The sequence below is a fragment of the Saccostrea cucullata genome, unplaced genomic scaffold (assembly GCF_032062105.1).
Source record: "Saccostrea cucullata isolate Sc308-1 unplaced genomic scaffold, CSIRO_AGI_Scuc_v1 ctg1515, whole genome shotgun sequence".
Taxonomy (NCBI): domain Eukaryota; kingdom Metazoa; phylum Mollusca; class Bivalvia; order Ostreida; family Ostreidae; genus Saccostrea; species Saccostrea cuccullata.
The window spans coordinates 1-18,584 of NW_026939761.1; the positions used below are offsets into that span (position 1 = coordinate 1).

The 18,584-nt window shown below is 35.3% G+C and overlaps 1 protein-coding gene and 1 long non-coding RNA gene across 2 annotated transcripts; one reads left to right on the forward strand and one right to left on the reverse strand.

Moving 5' to 3' along the window:
- Positions 1-454: 454 nt before the first annotated feature.
- On the forward strand, positions 455-3,230 carry LOC134253893 (uncharacterized). Its single transcript, XR_009989194.1, has 5 exons — positions 455-601; positions 1,438-1,617; positions 1,718-1,949; positions 2,275-2,452; positions 2,692-3,230. It is a non-coding gene; the product is annotated as an uncharacterized LOC134253893 (long non-coding RNA).
- An 897-nt stretch (positions 3,231-4,127) lies between these two features.
- LOC134253889 (uncharacterized) lies at positions 4,128-4,832 on the reverse strand. Its single transcript, XM_062736471.1, has one exon. It carries the CDS (start codon positions 4,830-4,832, stop codon positions 4,128-4,130), a length of 705 nt encoding a protein of 234 aa, XP_062592455.1.
- Positions 4,833-18,584: the final 13,752 nt, after the last annotated feature.

The window sequence follows — 18,584 nt, forward strand, 5'->3', positions numbered from 1 at the left end:
TCAACGTAGTTGATGAATACTTGTCTAATATTTCAGTGTACAATCGATAGATTGATAATTTTCAGGTTAGCTTATTGGCCCTGCCATATTCTTGAGGTCCCTGAAAGAGTTGAAAAGGTATTTTTCTTGAAGTAGTTAACCATTTCTCAGTGCTTGTTTGATCAAATGGACTAAGATGATTGTGTAATTTATTTATATTTTTTCAGTTTCAAAAAATAATTTTTTTCTTCAGGTGAGCCTTACTGCCCCCTAGTGTCTGATTTATTATGTAATTAAATTTCGAATTAATTATCCAATCATTAACCCTTAATTATCTAAAATAAAGTATAAAACCAGCATTGCGTCTGAATACTCTCAGTTCTTTGATGAATTTCCTTATTGGCTGCTAGCTTCTACGAGCTTAGTGGCTGCTGTTATTGGCTGCTACCTTCAGCCTGGTCAAAATAAAGCGTAATAAGAAGGTGGTGATTGGGCCAATATTTACAATAACATGTGCATGGATTTATTTTGCAGGAAAACACGTGGAAATGGGATTCAGGCTTTGCCCGACTCATAATTGTACATGCAGACAGAGGTTGTGTATTGGAGTTTTTAATTTCAGGTGAGTGGAAATTATGTTGTGTAAAAATATGTACTTTTCACTAAAATAGAAATGGGGGTTGATGGGTTTGTCATTTCAAGGAAGATCGGGGGGATATAGTTTGTAGTTTTTGACAAAAACATTGATCAGTAAGTAAGTATGTATGTACTATGTATGTATGTATGTTCATATGTGCGTATGTGTACGATATGTTTTATGTATTTATGTGGAAGTTTTTGGGTTGTGGCCTGGTGTTAATTTTTACACGTTTCTCATACAACTTTGTATAGTAGGTATCTTTTCGAATAATTTGGTTGGCCCTGAGAAGGGCCGTTTTGTCTTTGTCTTGGCAACTCATGTCTGGTAGTAGGTGTGATCCTCTGGATTGCTTCCCTTGGACTGTAGGCTGGTGGGTTTGGGATCAAGTTGCCCTTTGTTGTAGGTGCACCCGGGTTTGGTCTTTCCTTTTCTAGCTGCATGTTGTTTCATTAGCGTAGCTTTTCTCTGCATTTCTCGCCTTTTAACTGCTTTTCTCTTTCTGTATTCTCTGCGATAGGCATATTCCTGGTCAATGCTTTTTAGGTACTGATGTGTGTGGCCGGACAGTGGCAATGTAATCTCTGCTGCTTTCATTGATGTTGCTAGTCCCGGACTGTTGTTTTGTCTTAAATCTCAGCTGAGAGGATTCCTTCAGCATTTCTTGAATAGTTGGTGTGCTTAGGTAAAACTTCGCTGACTGCTCTGTTAAGACCCTCACATTTCTGAGTTGACGTGTTGAGTTTCATTTCCTTAATGGCACTTTGGCTAAGTCGCATCTCAAGATTGACTTTTAACAAGTGCTTGTCATTTTCATTCAGGTGCAGGGATGTCAGTTTGTTCGGGGCGAGGAAATAAGACTGATTCCACCAGTTGTGTCTGTCTCCACCTTCACACACCACTGAATTCCTTCGACATTTTGAACAGTTTCCTGAGTAGCAGAGGATGGTACTTTCTACGACAAGAGGAAGTTTACTACAGATGATGTTGATGTCTCCAGTGTAGGTATCCATGAGTTTCTTATAGACTAAGCTGCACCGGGCCTTTACATCTTGTGCAAAAACTTTTCTCATGTGGTCTAACCTCATTCTTGTTTTGCAGGGAAACATCTCGGGGCTGAAGTGGGCACTGTGACACTGCCGGAACTGGGCTCTGCTGACATGGGTTGGGTCGGCCAGTCGAGTGACTCTCCAGTCTGGATGAAAAATTCGCATGGCATCTTGGAATCCCTGGGCTGACCGGGCATCACCGTCTGTTGTGGCGTGCTTCACCTTGAACCCGTCTGCGGCCAGATCTTCGCCTATGGATTTAGCCAACTCGTACTCTGAAAGAGGTAAGAACATTTCAATATTAGCTGTGCAGTCTTCATGACCCCCCGGACAATGAACATTATAACCATTACCTCGAAGCCAGGTTCCAGTCCAGCAAAGTTTGTTCTGCATTGCCGCGCCAAGAATATACTGTTTGTCGGTGTTGGTCTCGCATGCAATGGCGTAAGCTTGTGATGCATTGTAGCCTGGCTTTTTGCTGCTACCGAAGGTTATGGAGTTGTAGCGTCCATCTATGGCAATGTCCAGTTCCTCTGGATGTTCTTGACCTTTGAACTGGTTGATGGCCTTAACCAGTTGTCTCTTCTCACCCATGTCTTTCTTATTCAGGGCTAGAGTGGCTGTGTTGACCTGATTGCTGGCCCTTTGCATTGAGCTGCGGTTAGGAGGTGGAATGTCCAAGGCAGCTACCATTTCCCGACTGCGTCGATTCCCCATGGAGGTGTTCTGCAGGGCTAATTGAAAGTTCCAGTTGATACTGGCAGGATTAGGGCCTGGTTTGTTAAAGGTAGGAATTTCAGTGTATAATTTATAGTAATTTGTCTGAAAATTACATACCGTACACAGTAGTCTCTTCTGCCATCCAAACCCCCATTTCCTCTGTCCTGAGTATTCCCACACTGGAAAATTACAGTGCTTGGACTGGTCAAAGTGGCTTTCGGCTGCATCATTAAACATTTCCAAGACCAATCTTATGTCTACAATGCGGTTTCCCTCAATCTCATCATACGTCTCTTCATTTTTTAGCTCCTTGCATGGCTCAGGTCTGGGACGAAGGATCGGTGTCCTTGAGATGTTTTCCTGGCCTTCAGCAAGGGGCTGTGCTGTCTCTGTCTCAGGGGATCCCTGGATGTTTGACGCTGAACTTGAAGCTCCTGCGGCATTTAACGTAGCCTGATGAGCCTTGATATAATGAATGTTCCCTTTTTTAAACCCAAAATTAAGATTTTTTCTTCTCTTACGGTCACCTTTCATTGTTTTCATGTGTAGTGAAGAGTGGATTTGAAAGTAAGATTGAATTATGACAATGTTTATTTGGACACTTTTTAGTGGTATTTACTGCAATATATTCCTTTGACAATCACCTGTCAAAACAGACTCCCATAGGGTATTAAGATTACCTATACAAAGACTCTTAGCCAATCAGCTGCACATGGCCCCTCTTCACCGTCAGGAAAAAGGATATGGGGGTGGGCTTAAAAATCTGTTTATTTTGAATGTTATGTACACTTTTATCAGTAATGTGATACATCATTTGATTTATGAATAAATGTACTTTAAATGTTTACCCCTATTGTCACTCTCAGATTTTCATGATAGATTTTATATTTCTTAATTTAAGAAAATTTTATGAAAATACAGGGTACAGATCATCAAATTACCTAGAAATCTAAAAATCTTGTATTTTACATATTTAAGAGAGTGTGTGTGTTTAAGAGGTATCAACAACTTACTTGTAATAATTAGTTCCTTTTATTGTCTTTCAGTTTTTACATATTTCAATTTTAAAATTTCATACTTGCCATTTTTGGCCATTTTCTTTCCTGTATTGCCTTAGTATACACAATATGTAATTTTACATGTAAATATCAACCAATTTCAATCAAACTTGGTATATTAGTTAAGTAGTATCTAAGGATTTCAAATATGGCCTTAAAATTTTTTAATGAATTTTATGCCTCCATATAGGATCCGGGCCACAATTAAAGGGTGAAGGTCAAATGGCTAAAATGTAGCACATGTAGGAAATTCATATGCCTCCCTTTCAATGAAAAAAATAAAAATAGCTCACATGTTTTAGATACTTTTAGGGTATAGAATAAAAGTATAGTGTCTAAAGTTTACAATGATATGCAGCAAGGTGCATTTCAAGCAAGAATTATGCCTAGAAATATGAATTGAAAAGAGCATTCATTTGGTTTGTTTACACTTTTTTTGTCAAGCGAGAGCCATACTGAGGTCATGACGTCAGAAGTTTATTAATAACTAGGGAATTCCACATTCAACACCCCTATTTCTGGATGTGAATATTTATCTGATACATTGCTCTATCATGTGGTCAAAGATATTTTGGAAATGAAGATTTTTAAAAAAAAGTTACAAAGAAAATAAAACACATGTTTTTACTATACAAGTCTATATGTAAGCTAATTGTGGTCCGGGTCCAGTTCTCCTTGGTTTTCCTAGTGCGCTTCCGCATATCTGAATTTTCTATGCGCTGTCGGTGGCGCGGCGCGGTTTTCAAATGCTGGGATTCGATCTCTCGAATGGTCGTTCTGAAATGGTACCAGTTGACCCTCCACGTAAAGCTTGTCGACGACTAGTGAAGCCCTTTTGCCCTGCCTTTTGGCAGCTTTGTATTGGGGGTATAATTGCTTTCGTCGATCGTTAATTTCTTTCGGGAATTGTTCGTTTATTCCATATGGCTTGCCATTTAAGGATCCAGGGGCTGCTCGCCTGACTCTTTCTCGGTCCTTGTGCAGCACAAATTTGGCAATTATCGGTCGTGGTCGGGTTCCACCCTTCCTACCCATTCTATGCACCCGGTGGAAATCAATTTCGTCTGTGATATTCATCTCGGTCTTAATGAATTCTTTTATCAAATCCTCTGCGTTTTCTTCCTGAGTTTCTGCTATCCCTTCAAATATCAGGTTGTCCCTCATTGACCGTGTCTGAAGGTCTAGGTGACGTTCTTTAAGGTCACACAAGTCTGACCGTACTGCCTGGAGTTCTTCACGCATCGCTTCATTTTCTTTCAATGTTGATGTTGACCTTTTGTCTATATCTTTCAATGTCCGTTCGATCTCCTTGACAGCCTTTTGTTGTTCGTCGTACTGCAGTGAAATGTGATTCATGCCCTTCTCAATGTCTTCAACATTTACTTTCATGTTTTTCAATTCTTTCAGTTCTTGGTTTACATTGCTTACATTACGCTCAAGGTCATTTAACCTTTTATCTATTTGATCCAGGGTATTAAGCTTTGATGACACCTATTCTAGCTTGTTACATATCACTGAAAGAGTATCGCACATATCAATGCTTTGAGGGACAGTGTTCGATTGACTCTGTATTGGCGACATATAGCCTGCAAATTGTCCTTGTGGACTTTGTGGCATATAAGGTTGTAATTGGTTACCTTGAAACTGTATGGTAGGAGACGAGTTTTGAGACGTTGATTCCACTGATCATTCCATTGTTAAACGCTGGATCCATACTCAGTGTGTTTGTGGAATGTATACGTGGTACGTGTATAACAATGGCTGCCTGATCTGCGTTCACTCGTATTTTCTGCTCGATCTCCCCACTAGTGTTCAACGTTTTGTTTTTCCTCTTTTTGGATTTTTTCTTTTTCTTATCTGGTCCTATTTGGCCCCATCACACAACATTCAACAGCATTATGAATTTAACGATAAAAAACTGTGAAACTTTTCAAAAATGTACAGACCAAAATTTTCGTGTCTTGTTGTCTTCACGCATGCGCCCTTATCCAGAAGTTTTCTCTCTTCAAAACTAGAGACTAGAGATCAGCATAAATTAAGTTGTTGCTATTTAAATAATTAAATATATTAAAATATTAAATAAATGTGTTTTGTTTTATTGATTGATGGAGTAATTATAGAGGATTTTAGTTATTCAGAATACTAATTTATTTAATTGATTATGTCTTGTATTGTATTGTATTGTTTATTACCAAGAACCATACAGTTCATAGGTTCAAAGGTAATGCAAGTTTATCAGCACGAACACGGGTGACAATAAAGCAGTCAGGTGTAACGAAAGCGATGAGTATACCCTAGTATTGATGTATTGTAGATAATGCTATCAAAAATGGCGTATGCCTATTTATATATAATTACGAGTCGTGTTCAGCTTTAATCATGTGATCAAGTTTGAGCCAATCAGAGAGCTTAGAATTAAAGGTGATATCACCTTTTCGTGCTAAATAGATGCAATCGCCTATTTGAATTAGTGTTATCACCTATTCGAAAAGGTGATATTACCTATTTGATTTTCTTAGAAGTCATTAAGGGGTCCCGACCCTCTGCTATCTAATTTCACTCAGAAAATTTAATATGTCTAATTTTGATTTTCATGAACAACTGTTACAATAAAATTAGAGCCACATAGAAAATAGTTTGATGTAAGAAGCGCAGCTTAAGTATTTTTTCAGAAATTATTTTTATGTCAGATCATGATATGAAGAAATTTCAACATAGAGAACAGATACAGTAACGATTTATTATCATAACATTTAATTTGAAATATGAGTTGTATATGAAAATAATACTTAAAATAATACCTATTAAAATCATGTCAGAAAACATCATGAAGCGATGCTTTCTAAGTCAGAAAATTACAATGTTGTATGTGGTTGTAAGAAAAAAATACATCTGTGAGGAGGAATTATTTTTCTTCTAAAGATTTCTTACAAATATAAGTATTTCCTACAAATATACATCGACCATTGCTTCCAAACTTTTCAATTACAAAAATACTTTACATGGCCTGGATATTGACTATCTGAAAAATAATCCCCTTTCGTGTTCATGTTCTTCTTCGCCCTATAATTATAGTCCTGCTGGACACGTTATTACAGGAGACGTAAATATAGTTCGTAATGAGGACCTTAAATCACTTATTTTAAAAGGTCCTAAATATAGGGAACCCCGATCTTTTAACTGGCGTCGGAATTTCATGAATATTATGGATTCTGTTGAACATTACGCCAGACGATGGGCTAGAAATGAAAAAGAAGACATTGACACCTTCTCAGAATGGATTAAATGTATCAGATCCATGTTAAAGTCACGTATTAAAAGAATGAGGGGCAAAATTAAAACCATCTATCCTTCTGTGTTCAATAAACCCGAAGTGAAAAAAGAATTAGATAGATTACACGATCAGTACGTACTGGTTCCTGCCGACAAAGCAGGTAACAACATTGTCTTCGTTTGTAAGGCTCATTATATAAATTGCATTTCATAAGAACTTGGATTTAATTCTACAAGTGGTAATCCTACTTATACATATACTACTCTTTCTAAGGAAGAAATTCTTCAAAATCACCTGTCAGTTTTGAATACTTTTAATATTCCACAGAGCCAAAATGAATTTGAACTACCTTATATATATATTGGATTCCGAAACTTCATAAGAATCCTTACAAACAAAGATACATTGCAGGTTCCAGTAAATGTTCAACCAAGCGTCTTTCGTTACTTGTCACTAAAATATTGACATTAGTGAAGGAAAAACTTCAAGAGTACTGTACAACTATATATTCAAGTAGTGGTGTAAATCAGATGTGGATACTTAAACATTCTAAAGAACTTTTGAACAATTTGAACTCACAAGACTTTACAAAAATCAACAGCATAAAAACTTACGACTTTTCAACTTTATACACAACAATTCCGCACGACAAATTAAAATCCAGGCTTTTTGATATCATTGACAGCTGCTTCTTCAACAAAAATGGAACTCGTAAGTTTACTTACCTCGTCATTGGTCATTTGAAAAATTATTTTGTTAAAACAGATTCTGATTGCACACATAAGTACTCTGAAGTTGACATCAAGAAGATGCTTGAGTTTCTGATTGACAATTATATCTATGTGGTTTTTGGAGACCAGGTATTCCAACAATCTATTGGAATTCCCATGGGTACAAATTGCGCTCCGTTATTAGCAGACTTATTTTTATATTCATATGAAGCAGAATTTATGCAAAATCTTTTGCGTGAAAAGAAAAAAACACTTGCTGTGGCCTTCAAATCGACATTTAGATATATCGACGACGTAGTGTCAATTAATAATGATAATTTCCATTCCTACGTCGACACGATATATCCTGGTGAGCTTGAGATAAAAGATACCACAGAGTCGGACACTTCTGCTTCATACTTGGATATTTTACTTAAAAAAGACACAAATGGTAATCTAACAACCAAACTATATGATAAACGTGATGACTTAAACTTTTCTATCGTCAACTTCCCTTACTTATGCAGCAATATACCTTCATCACCTGCATACAGAGTATTTATATCTCAGTTGATTCAATACGCAAGATTATGCTCTACGTTTGAACAATTTCTTAAACGAGGTAAATTATTGACAAGCAAGTTGATGAAACAAGAATATCAACAGTCTCGTTTAAAGTCATCATTTCGTAAATTCTATGGTCGATACAATGACCTTGTCAGCAAATACAATTTATCATTGAATGAAATGCTGACTGACGTTTTTCATACCAATTGTTAGTCCATTATTTATACACTGAATTGACAACGAATTTTTTTCGTTATTTCCTGATTATGACAACGAGCACACGGCAGGTGTGACCGGTCGGCAGGGGATGCTCACTCCTCCATGGCACCTGATCCCACCTCTGATGTTTCGGAGGTCCGTGTTTGCTCTGCTCTTATTTTGTATATTTGTTTGGTGGACGTTGAGATTGAATACTGTTCGTTATTTCCATATCCTTCTTCATTTGAAAAAAATTCATACTTATAAAAAATTCTGTATTAAGTACTTGAAACATTTAACCATTATTAGAATAGTCTTTTAAAAAATACAACTTATTCAATTTAAAATGCTTTTAAAGTAGGATTTAAATGTTTTATTGTAAAATGTTATAAAACAATTAGTCTGAGATTGGCAAAAGAAATAGAAAGTAATGTTTCCATCACATGTCAGATTTCATCGAATTGACTATTCAGAGGTCTAAATTAGGGAACTCTGATTAAGAAAACTGTGAGTAGTATTCATGTTTTGTTCTATGACTGTCTCTGAGAGTTCTCTGTCATATCAGAGGGTCGGTACCCCTTAACTACAGATGTATATGCTTGATTAAAATCAATGGATCCGCCACTTTATGGAACTTATTAGTGTAAGACAGACGCGTACTCTGAGGAACCTTAATGTGATAACTGTGACCCCCTTTTCACTAGGAATATATATTTTTTTCAAGTAGTGATTTTGAGATTCAGTGATTGTATCCAATTTCGTGTTTGTCTTTAAAATACAAACTAAATGACTTCTCTCACAATCGTAATACTGGATTATAACTTATATAAATATTACGCAACTTGAATAAAAATTTTTATTAGAATTTGATATGTTTTTGTTTATAAAGCAAAGTGTAATATAAATTAAACGTGATATCAACCAAATATCAACGTTTGTACAACCAAAAAATTTCAACGTAATTACAACCAATATTCATTTTTGTTCTATTTTGATATTTGACGTTGAAACAACGTTGCATCAACTCTCATTTGCAACCAAAAATTAACCACAAATCAACAATAAATCAACCAAAAATTCAACCTAGTATGTTCAACGTTGATTCAACTTTGAAAATTGACATTGAAACAACGTTATGTTTCAACATTGCCTCAAATTTCATATGCAACCAAAATTCAACGTTGATTTAAGGAATGTTTTTAAGTTTTGTGTGTGTTATTGGTGTGTGAATCACACAGACTTGTCACGTAGGCATATTTCATGAAGCGTTAACTGAAAAAAACATTCCTTATATTGACATTTTACATGTTTGGAAGCAACTAAAATGGGCTAAATATTTAAATTTTTCGCTGCCCTATATCGTTGCATTTTTACTAACGTCGCTGCGGCCTCATTGTGACGTCACATTAACGCACGTTTCTCAATGAGTACTACATGTATGTTCAGCTAGATCAATAACCGTAGTACATAATATGTAACGGTCATCAAAATTAGAGATAATATATTTCTTCGCGTGAGTATACACGAAAATGGTTTTCAAATCAATTTCACAGTTGGCTTACTAGAAAAACACAGCAGATGTAAATTTCAAAGTTGAAGTGCAACGTTGATTCAACGTTGAATCAACGTTGAAATGCCTGCTGGGTAATACATTGACGTATGAATATATAAACAACTAGAGCAGAGCTCGTTGCAAAGCAACGAGTAGGTCTTCCGTCCTGTTTGATCGGAAATAGCTTTCATTTTTAATAAAAATAAGAAATAACACACCAAAATGGTTTAAATCCTCTAAAGCTATGTTAATTATTGCAAACATTTTTGATACTTCCAGTTTGACCGGAAGTGACGACGACGGACGGAAAATTAATTTTTATGCTCCCAGAGTCATATGTTACCAAAAAACTTGTCAAGAACGGCAAAAATACGCATTTCCCGACTACTTCCGGTTTGGCCGAAAGTGACGACACCAGACTTTTTTATTTCTCTGATAGATTAAGCTTGACATTTTGAACAACTTTGCTTCTTTGACGTATTACAAATTCTCAATACGTTTTGAGGTATAAGGAATTTTTTTTTGCGATATACATACATGTATTCGTCATTTATCAAAACTTCCATCATACAGTAATCAGGTTGGGGGAAACGTAAATTCCGCTATAATAGTGGTATCTCACTATTATAGTGAACTTACGCTATATTTCCTGCCGTTGATACCCTCAATTTCATCCGATAATATGCAAGGCGTTTGAACCGCAAGTCATGGTGGGTATTAAAATGATCAAAAACTGTCATGCTTTCATGTTTTGAATTTAATAAATTTTCTACCGTTGCGTTTAATAATACAAGCACTCTTTTTTTAACGGAAGTTGCATTTTTAACATAGCAACCGATGATTGCAGAATGTCACTTATTGCTCACAAATGTGCACAAATTAATGCTTGTTGCAATTGTCAACTCGCACTGGAAAGGGTTTATGGAATTAAAGAAAAAAATTATTTTTGTCTACAGGTATGGTAACGGGTATGGAGGCTTGTTATAGTAAACGGAGAGACCCATTATTATCAGACGCTACTGCGGCCGATCTTTTTGTGCATGTTTGTGTTAAATAGTGAACATGGGAACTGAAAAATAGTTATTTTTGCAATAGTTCAGTATAATAATTCATTGATAACATGTAGAAATTCATAAGAAAAATATTTTATAAATGCTTAAATTTAGAAACAAATTTAAAATGTTTTTGTTGTAATGTTTCAATTTCATTGTCATTTATCATCAAGATATTTGATAATTTTTGACGATATAAAAAGAGTTTACAAAAGTACTATATGTATAGATATAAAGGGAAATTATGATTTTTCGGTCGCATCATCATGACGTGGTACATAAAGTGCTTGGTTAATAAAAAATAAAAAAAAAAACTGTTAAAAAATTCATCTCGTAAAAATTGTTTTGAATATGTTACAGCTGCGAACGATGCGACTGATACAAGGAATATTTCGTTTCCAATTTTTGTCCAGCGCCTTGCAGTATAGCCTTTTCTGCGAAACCATAAGAATTATCACATGATCAAGATCCAGGATGCTCGTGGTTCGGTTCAAAGCATTATAAATAAATATTTTTTTAAATAAGTACGTACATAAATATTTTAGTGCATTTGCTCATCAGATAAACATGATAAATTCAACGATATAATAAAGTCCATAGGAGTCAGAAACAAATTGAAGGGGGGGGGGTAACCAACAGAAAAGGTAAACCCCATTTTCAATATCTAGAAAATGTTTATCTTTGCAAAAAAGGGAAGGGGGTGTCTAAGCCCCCCCCCTCCCCCCATCCCTTCTTCCCCGGTTCTGACGCCTAAGAAGTAAATGATAAAAGAATTGATTGAAAATGAAAATACTGTGAATGTATAACATTTGGTATGTAAAAAATTTGGCGGAAATTCAATTTTAATCAAGTTAAAGTAGGTTTGATTTAGCGCTGTCTGAACTTGCTACATGTAGTTATAAAAGTTAATGTATAAGGCATTTAGCAATGTACTTGAATTAGATGACTCTGTTTCCTACCAAAATTGCTAAATACAGTAGAATACACAGCTAAATGTAATAATTTACGTTTATGGTATACGCTTCTAAAGATTCTAGTTCAGCTTTGAATATCTTGTTCTTAGAAATGCTTTCAAAATTGTTAAAATACCTTTTCAAATGCTAAATTGTTTGCAGCCGACTTGATGCTTTACATCAATTTTTAATTGAGGAAAAAATTAACTGAGTCAAGGATGTTTTAGACACTTCTAATGCTGAATATTGAGCAGTGTTGATTGGTTATTTTAAGTTTTCTTGTGGTTTAAACAATAAAACAATGACATAAATCTAAAAGTCTGAAAATTTAGTACTTTTAATGTATTTTTTTTTTTGCTAAATACTTCTATATATAAATATTTTTCAAATAACAATAAAAAACTATAGCTTTTTCTGTCAGAGTTTAAAGGCAAATCATTCTTGCCTTAGTGCATAACCATGTAGTCTTAAATAAGATACATTTGTGCGGAATTAAAAAGATTGTTAAATCATAATTATTTGAATATGTTTTAAAATAAGTTTACAGGCACTCTTGTAAAATATTCCCGAAATAAATTGACTTTTTTCTGAAATAAACAATTAACCAGTGGAATTAAATTAAAAATTAGATAGCTTTTCTAGGATTGTTTATATAAGTGTTTTTTTTTATTATTTATAATAAATTGATTTTGTTAGAAGGAGAGAAATCGAGTTTATCAATATATATACAGTGAAACCTGTCTAATCCGACATGCACTGGGAGACAAATCTTATGTCGGAATAGACAGGGTGTCAGATTGCACAGTGTGACAAACAAAGAAAATATTAAAATGGGGAAGAAATTTAACGTCGGAATTGACAGTGTGTCGGATTATTCAGGTGTCGGATTAGACAGTTTTCACTGTATAAATATTTTTATGTTTACCATAATGTGTCTTTCCGTCTACCATAACGGGCCTTCATACCCGTTACCATAGACAAAAATAATCTTTTTATTCTTTAATTTCCAAAACCCTTTTCAGTGCGAGTTGACAATATTGCAACAAGCATTTATTTGTGCACATTTATGAGCAGTAAGTGAGATTCAAACAAACTTCAATATCCCTGCAATCATCGGTTGCTATGTAAACAAGAGGCCCACGGGCCTTATAGGTCACCTGAGCATTATGCAACAACTTTCCAGTTACAGTGTATTGAATTTGATTCAATAACCAAATTCAATAATATGCTTTAAGCCAGATGCTATATGGCATTCACAAGTTTGAAAGAGCACCATTGATCATCATAACAATAAACTTAACAGTCGCTTAGTTTGGTTACTGAATACCCATATGCAGGATAAGGGAACAAAAATGCACTCCAACTAATCAGTAATATTCATCAATAATCAGTAGTGCCCCTAACACTCTGACATAAACCCCATGACCCTAGGTTGCACAAATTTTTAAAAGGCACCCTTAAAATTGCCTATCAAAAAGTAAATAAATGGTTTATAAATACAAAGGACCAGATTATAAACAATTAATTCATTTCCAGTATATAAGTAGAGCCCCACCCCCACCCCTGACCCCGGGGCCTTGAAATTCACAATTCTGCAAGATTAGGGCACTTGCTAATAATAAATATAGGTAGTTCATCTGCTTCATACCAAGAGACAGAGAAGAACATTTTCAAAGATTGAATGTATTTTCACTACATAATCAATAGAGCCCCACCCTAACACCAGAACCCCTGACCCTGGGGCCATAAAATTCACAATTTTTGTAGAGGCACTCTTGCTCATCATAACTATGCACTTAGTTGGTTTATTTAATACCTAGGAGCAGAGAAGAAGATTTTTAAAGAATTCATGTAATTTCACTTTATAATCAATAGAGCCCCCTAGCCCCCCCCCCCCCCAACACCAGAACCCTTCATGATAGGGCCATTAAATTCACAATTTTGGTTGAGGCACAATTGCTCATCATAACTATGCACTTTGTTAGTTTATATAATACCTAGGAGCAGAGAAGAAGATTTTCAAAGAATTCACAAATTTTCACTATATAATCAATAGAGCCCCCCCCCCCCCACACACACACACACACCAGAACCCTTGACCCTGGGGCCATAAAATTCACAATCTTAGTTGAGGAACTCTTGCTTATCATCACTATGTACTTAGTTAGTTTATTTGATAACTATGAGCAGAGAAGAAAATTTTCAAAGAATTAATATCTTTTCACTATATAATCAATAGAGCCCCCCCCAACCACAGAACCCTTGACCCTGGGGCCATAAAATTCACAATTTTCGTAGAAGCACTCTTTTTCATCATAAATATGCACTTAGTCAGTTTATTTAATACCTAGGAGCAGAGAAGAAGAGTTTCAAAGAATTCATGTAATTTCACTATATAATCAATGAGCCCCCCCCCCAACACCAGAACCCTTGATCCTGGGGCCATAAAATCCACAATTTAGGTAGAGGCACTCTTGCTCATCATAACTATTTACTTACATTGTTTATTAAATACCAAGGGACAGAGAAGAAGATTTTCAAAGAAATCATGTATTTTTACTATATTATCAATAGAGCCCCACCCTAACACCAGAACCCATGACCCTGGGGCCTTAAAATTCACAAATTTGGTAGAGGCACTCTTGCTCATCATAACTATGTACTTAGTAAGTTTATTTAATACCCAGGAGCAGAGAAGAAGATTTTCAAAGAAATAATGCATTTTTACTATATACTTATTTAGCCCCGCCCTAGCACTAGAACCCTTGACCCCAGGGCCATGAATTTCACAATTTTGGTAGAGGACTCAATGCTAATTACAATCATGCAAATAGTTTGACTGCTTGATGTCCAGGAGTAAAGTAGAAGATTTTTAAAGATTGCATTAATTTTAGTGGTTTTGGCCCCACCCCTCAGGCCCCAGGGGGGCAGCGATCATGAAATTCACAATTTTTGTTTCCCTTAACCCATAGATGCTTTGTGCCAAATTTGGTTTAAATTGGTTCAATGGTTGCAGAGAAGCTGAAAATGTCCAAATGTTAACACACGACGCACGACGACGGACGAAAACGGATAGCTATAGGTCACCTGAGTTTACTCAGGTGACCTAAAAAATGCAACATCCGTTAAAAGAAAGAGTGATCGCATAATAAAACGCAACGGTAGAAAATTTATTAAAATTCAAAACATGAAAGCATGACAGTTTTTGTTCATTTTAATACCCACCATGACTTGCTGTTCAAACGCCTTGCATGTTATCGGATGAAACTGAAGGTATCCAAAGCAGGAAATATAGCGTAGTTTCACTATAATAGTGTTTTCCCACTATTATAGCGGAATTTACGTTTCGCCCAACCTGGTAATACCAATAAACTTGTGGAAATGAGGAGGGGCCAGCCCTCCATTCACTCTTCTCGATCTGCTAGCATACTACGTGCTATTATGAGACAATGAAACTATCAACATGTTCTAATTTTTATATCCCGGGCGTACATTGTATATTGTTTTCTTCCTGTCTGTTTATCTGTTTGTCAGTTTATCTGTTTGTCTGTCTGTCTGTTGTCAATTTTAACCTTCGCCTTAACTTTTGAACCATAAGCCTTAACTTTTGTACCATTAGAGATAGGGACTTCATATTTGGTATGCATACTTCACTAATAAAGTCCTTTCAAATGCCATCAAGGTCAATGACCTTGTGACCTTGACTGTGACCTATATTTTAAAAATAGCTTTTTCCACTATTTGTCAGAACTTTTGAACCATAAGAGATAGGGACTTCATATTTGGAATAATTACTCCACTAATAAAGTTCTTTCAAATGACATCAAGGTCAATGACCTTGTGACTTTCACCGTGACTAATATGCTAAAAATAGCTTTTCCACTGTTTGTCATAACTTTTGAACCATAGGAGATAGGGAATTCATGTTTGGTATACTTACTCCACTAACAAAGTCCTAACAAACGACGACAAGGTGAATGATCTTGTGACCTTGACTGTGACTTATATGCTAAAAATAGCTTTTTACACTTTTTGCGATAACTTTAGAACCTTAGAAGATATGGACTTCATTTTTGGTATGCATACTCCACCGATTGAGTTCTTTCAAGTGACACCAAGTTCAATGGCCTTGTGACCTTGACTGACCAATATGCTAAAAATAGATTTTTGATCTTTGTTGCCGCCGGGCGCATAGTGTTTCAGAAACACATCTTGTTTTATTAACTGGTTGGGAGAACATACAAATAAAAAGAAAACTTGTCATTTAAATATTTAAACTGTTGAGAGTTTAACTTAAAATTAGTGATTTCCCTGACTGAATACTTTTCGTGTCCTAAAACATTATTTTACTTTGAATCAGCTTATTTATAAAATGAAGTAAACTTTTATAAAACTTCATAACATAATCACCATCAGGGTAAATCACTCAAAGGTTTTTATTTTTTAAACTATAAATCTTAACTACAATTCGTTTGTTTCTATAGATTTTAAAGCGGTATTAAATATTTTATAAAGCAAACATTAAAATATACTGAGTTCACATGGACATGAAAATGGATTTCCTTTTTAATGTTACATGTATATAATTATTTCGTTCCCGTAAATTGTCTCCATAATTTTATATTTATCGATAAATGTGTAAGAAACAAATGTTCATTGTAAGTTAGGATGTCCTAACTTAAAATGTTCCTAAGTCACCGTCGGGATACATCTTATGATATGTCATAAGCTGATCTTAAGGATGTGCCTAAGTTTCTTCCTAAGTCATATCTTAGGAATGGTCTTAGGACATATCTTTCATGAACATACCTACTGTTTCATGGCTAAGATGGACTGTTCCCACGACCTCACCTCAACATTTACACTCCGAAAAGTTGCTGATACAGTAATGAAATTGACAACTGATTTTGTTATTTTATCTTATAAAGATTTATCAATATTTGTTACAAAGCAATTCATAAATAATTAAAGAATATTATAACACTAACACTTTGTAACACTTCATTTGCGCAACACATGTACAGTCAAGGCTACAGTAAGGAGGCTATTTTTCCCCCTAGGGGCTAAAGTTTGAGGAAATAAGACACTGCTATGACATGACACTGTGTGTTTTTATAACTAATGTGTCAGCAAATCATGACCACAAAGAATATATCCACATTGGGAGAAAAATTAATGAATAAATTTTCCGTCTGCTGACATTGAAATCACACAAATAAAATCACAGATGTAAAATATACCAGCATATGAAATACAGTTTGATGACTAAGAATAATAAAATTTGCATTGAATTTTACGCTGTTGTTGATTTGTTGGGTTTTTTGTTGTTGTTGTTGTTTTTTTTTTTCATTTTCTTCAAATACAAAGATTCATTAATTCCAGATACATGTTTACATTTAAATACCGTTTCCAACAGGGATGTCTCAAATTGGCTCCTTTGAAAGTGAAGACTGTTCATATAGAGAGTAAATCAAATGTAATCTTATATTCTTTGTAGGTTTTAAAATTGCAAGCTTTAACCTGTAGCTCTGAATGACTAAATATGAAAGAAACTTCGATTTCGGAATCCCCATCTTCTCCAACACTTTGAAGTGGAAGTTCAATAAGCCCAAGCTTAATACATCCACTATCATCAACATATTGAGGTTCATTGTCAGCTGAAATGAATACGCCAATTTCTAGCATGCTTTCTTCTGGTTTCAATACCTTGAATATGCAAGAATTTTCTTCTGGTTTAATTTTTTCTCCCTTTTTAACAAATTGAAAAAATACATCTCTGCATCTTTTCTCATCTCCCATCCTAACAAGCTTTGAATTCATGTGAACTATTTTATCAAACTTTGGCCAAATTTGGATTCCATAAGTATATCTCGCCACACGTTCGAAGATAAGATGTGGTTGGTGACCAAGATAGACAGCCCCCTTCAAGATAGCAAGGTCGGCTTTAGGTGGGATCACCACTTTACATTTATCTTTAAAGAATTCCTTCACAGCTTCTTGGACAACTTTACACTCTGAAAATCCCCCAACCATTACAACCGCCTGTAAATCCCCTCTAAGTTTTCCATAAAGTTCAGCTAAATGGTCAGTGAGTAAATTTATTGTAGGAACAAACAATTGCTTACAGAAAGACATTGTCACCCGTAGGCGCAGCTCTTTAAATTTCATGTCATCATTGAATCTTGAATTTTTGATAACTTCTTCAATGGTGTCGGATAATTCTTTTTCGCTTTTATTGATTTTCCTCACTAAATGTTGGAATGCCAGTGGTAAAGGAATGTAGGTTCTTCCCGTTCTATCTGGTCTGATTTCTATTTTTATTTTTTCGATTTTTTCCCAAAACTCAAGATAATCTGAAATATATTCAGGCTCCGTACTGAATCTCCACATGACATCTTCACCGAACAATTCTACTAAAACATCATGGAATGCTCGATTCACACACGATCCGCCCCAGGGACCTCCACTTGCTGGCACCACCTCTACCAAAGAACCATCCTCCTCTAGTTTATGAACAGTGAAATCTGCAGTCTCACCTAAAATTTCATGTTGAATTATTGCAGGGAAAAAAGATTAAAATATCGATATATGTTATTCATTTTCATGCCCCGTAAACGAAAATGTCGGGGAAATATGTACATGTCATTTTTTCCTCTCCGTCTGACTGTTCGCAAAAACTTAATCATTGCCCATAACTTTTGAGTGGTAGGAGTTATGGATTTCATATTTCGCAGGTGTAATTCTTGTGACAACAGCTTTCTTTGGATACCACCAAAGTTGACCTCTTGATCTTTAGTTTGACCAACTTTTACAAAACATTACCACACTTTTAGCT

Bases quoted from the DNA above. Each gene is read 5' to 3' on its own strand.
- LOC134253889 (XM_062736471.1), bottom strand. From the start codon at position 4,832: ATGAAAGTAAATGTTGAAGACATTGAGAAGGGCATGAATCACATTTCA.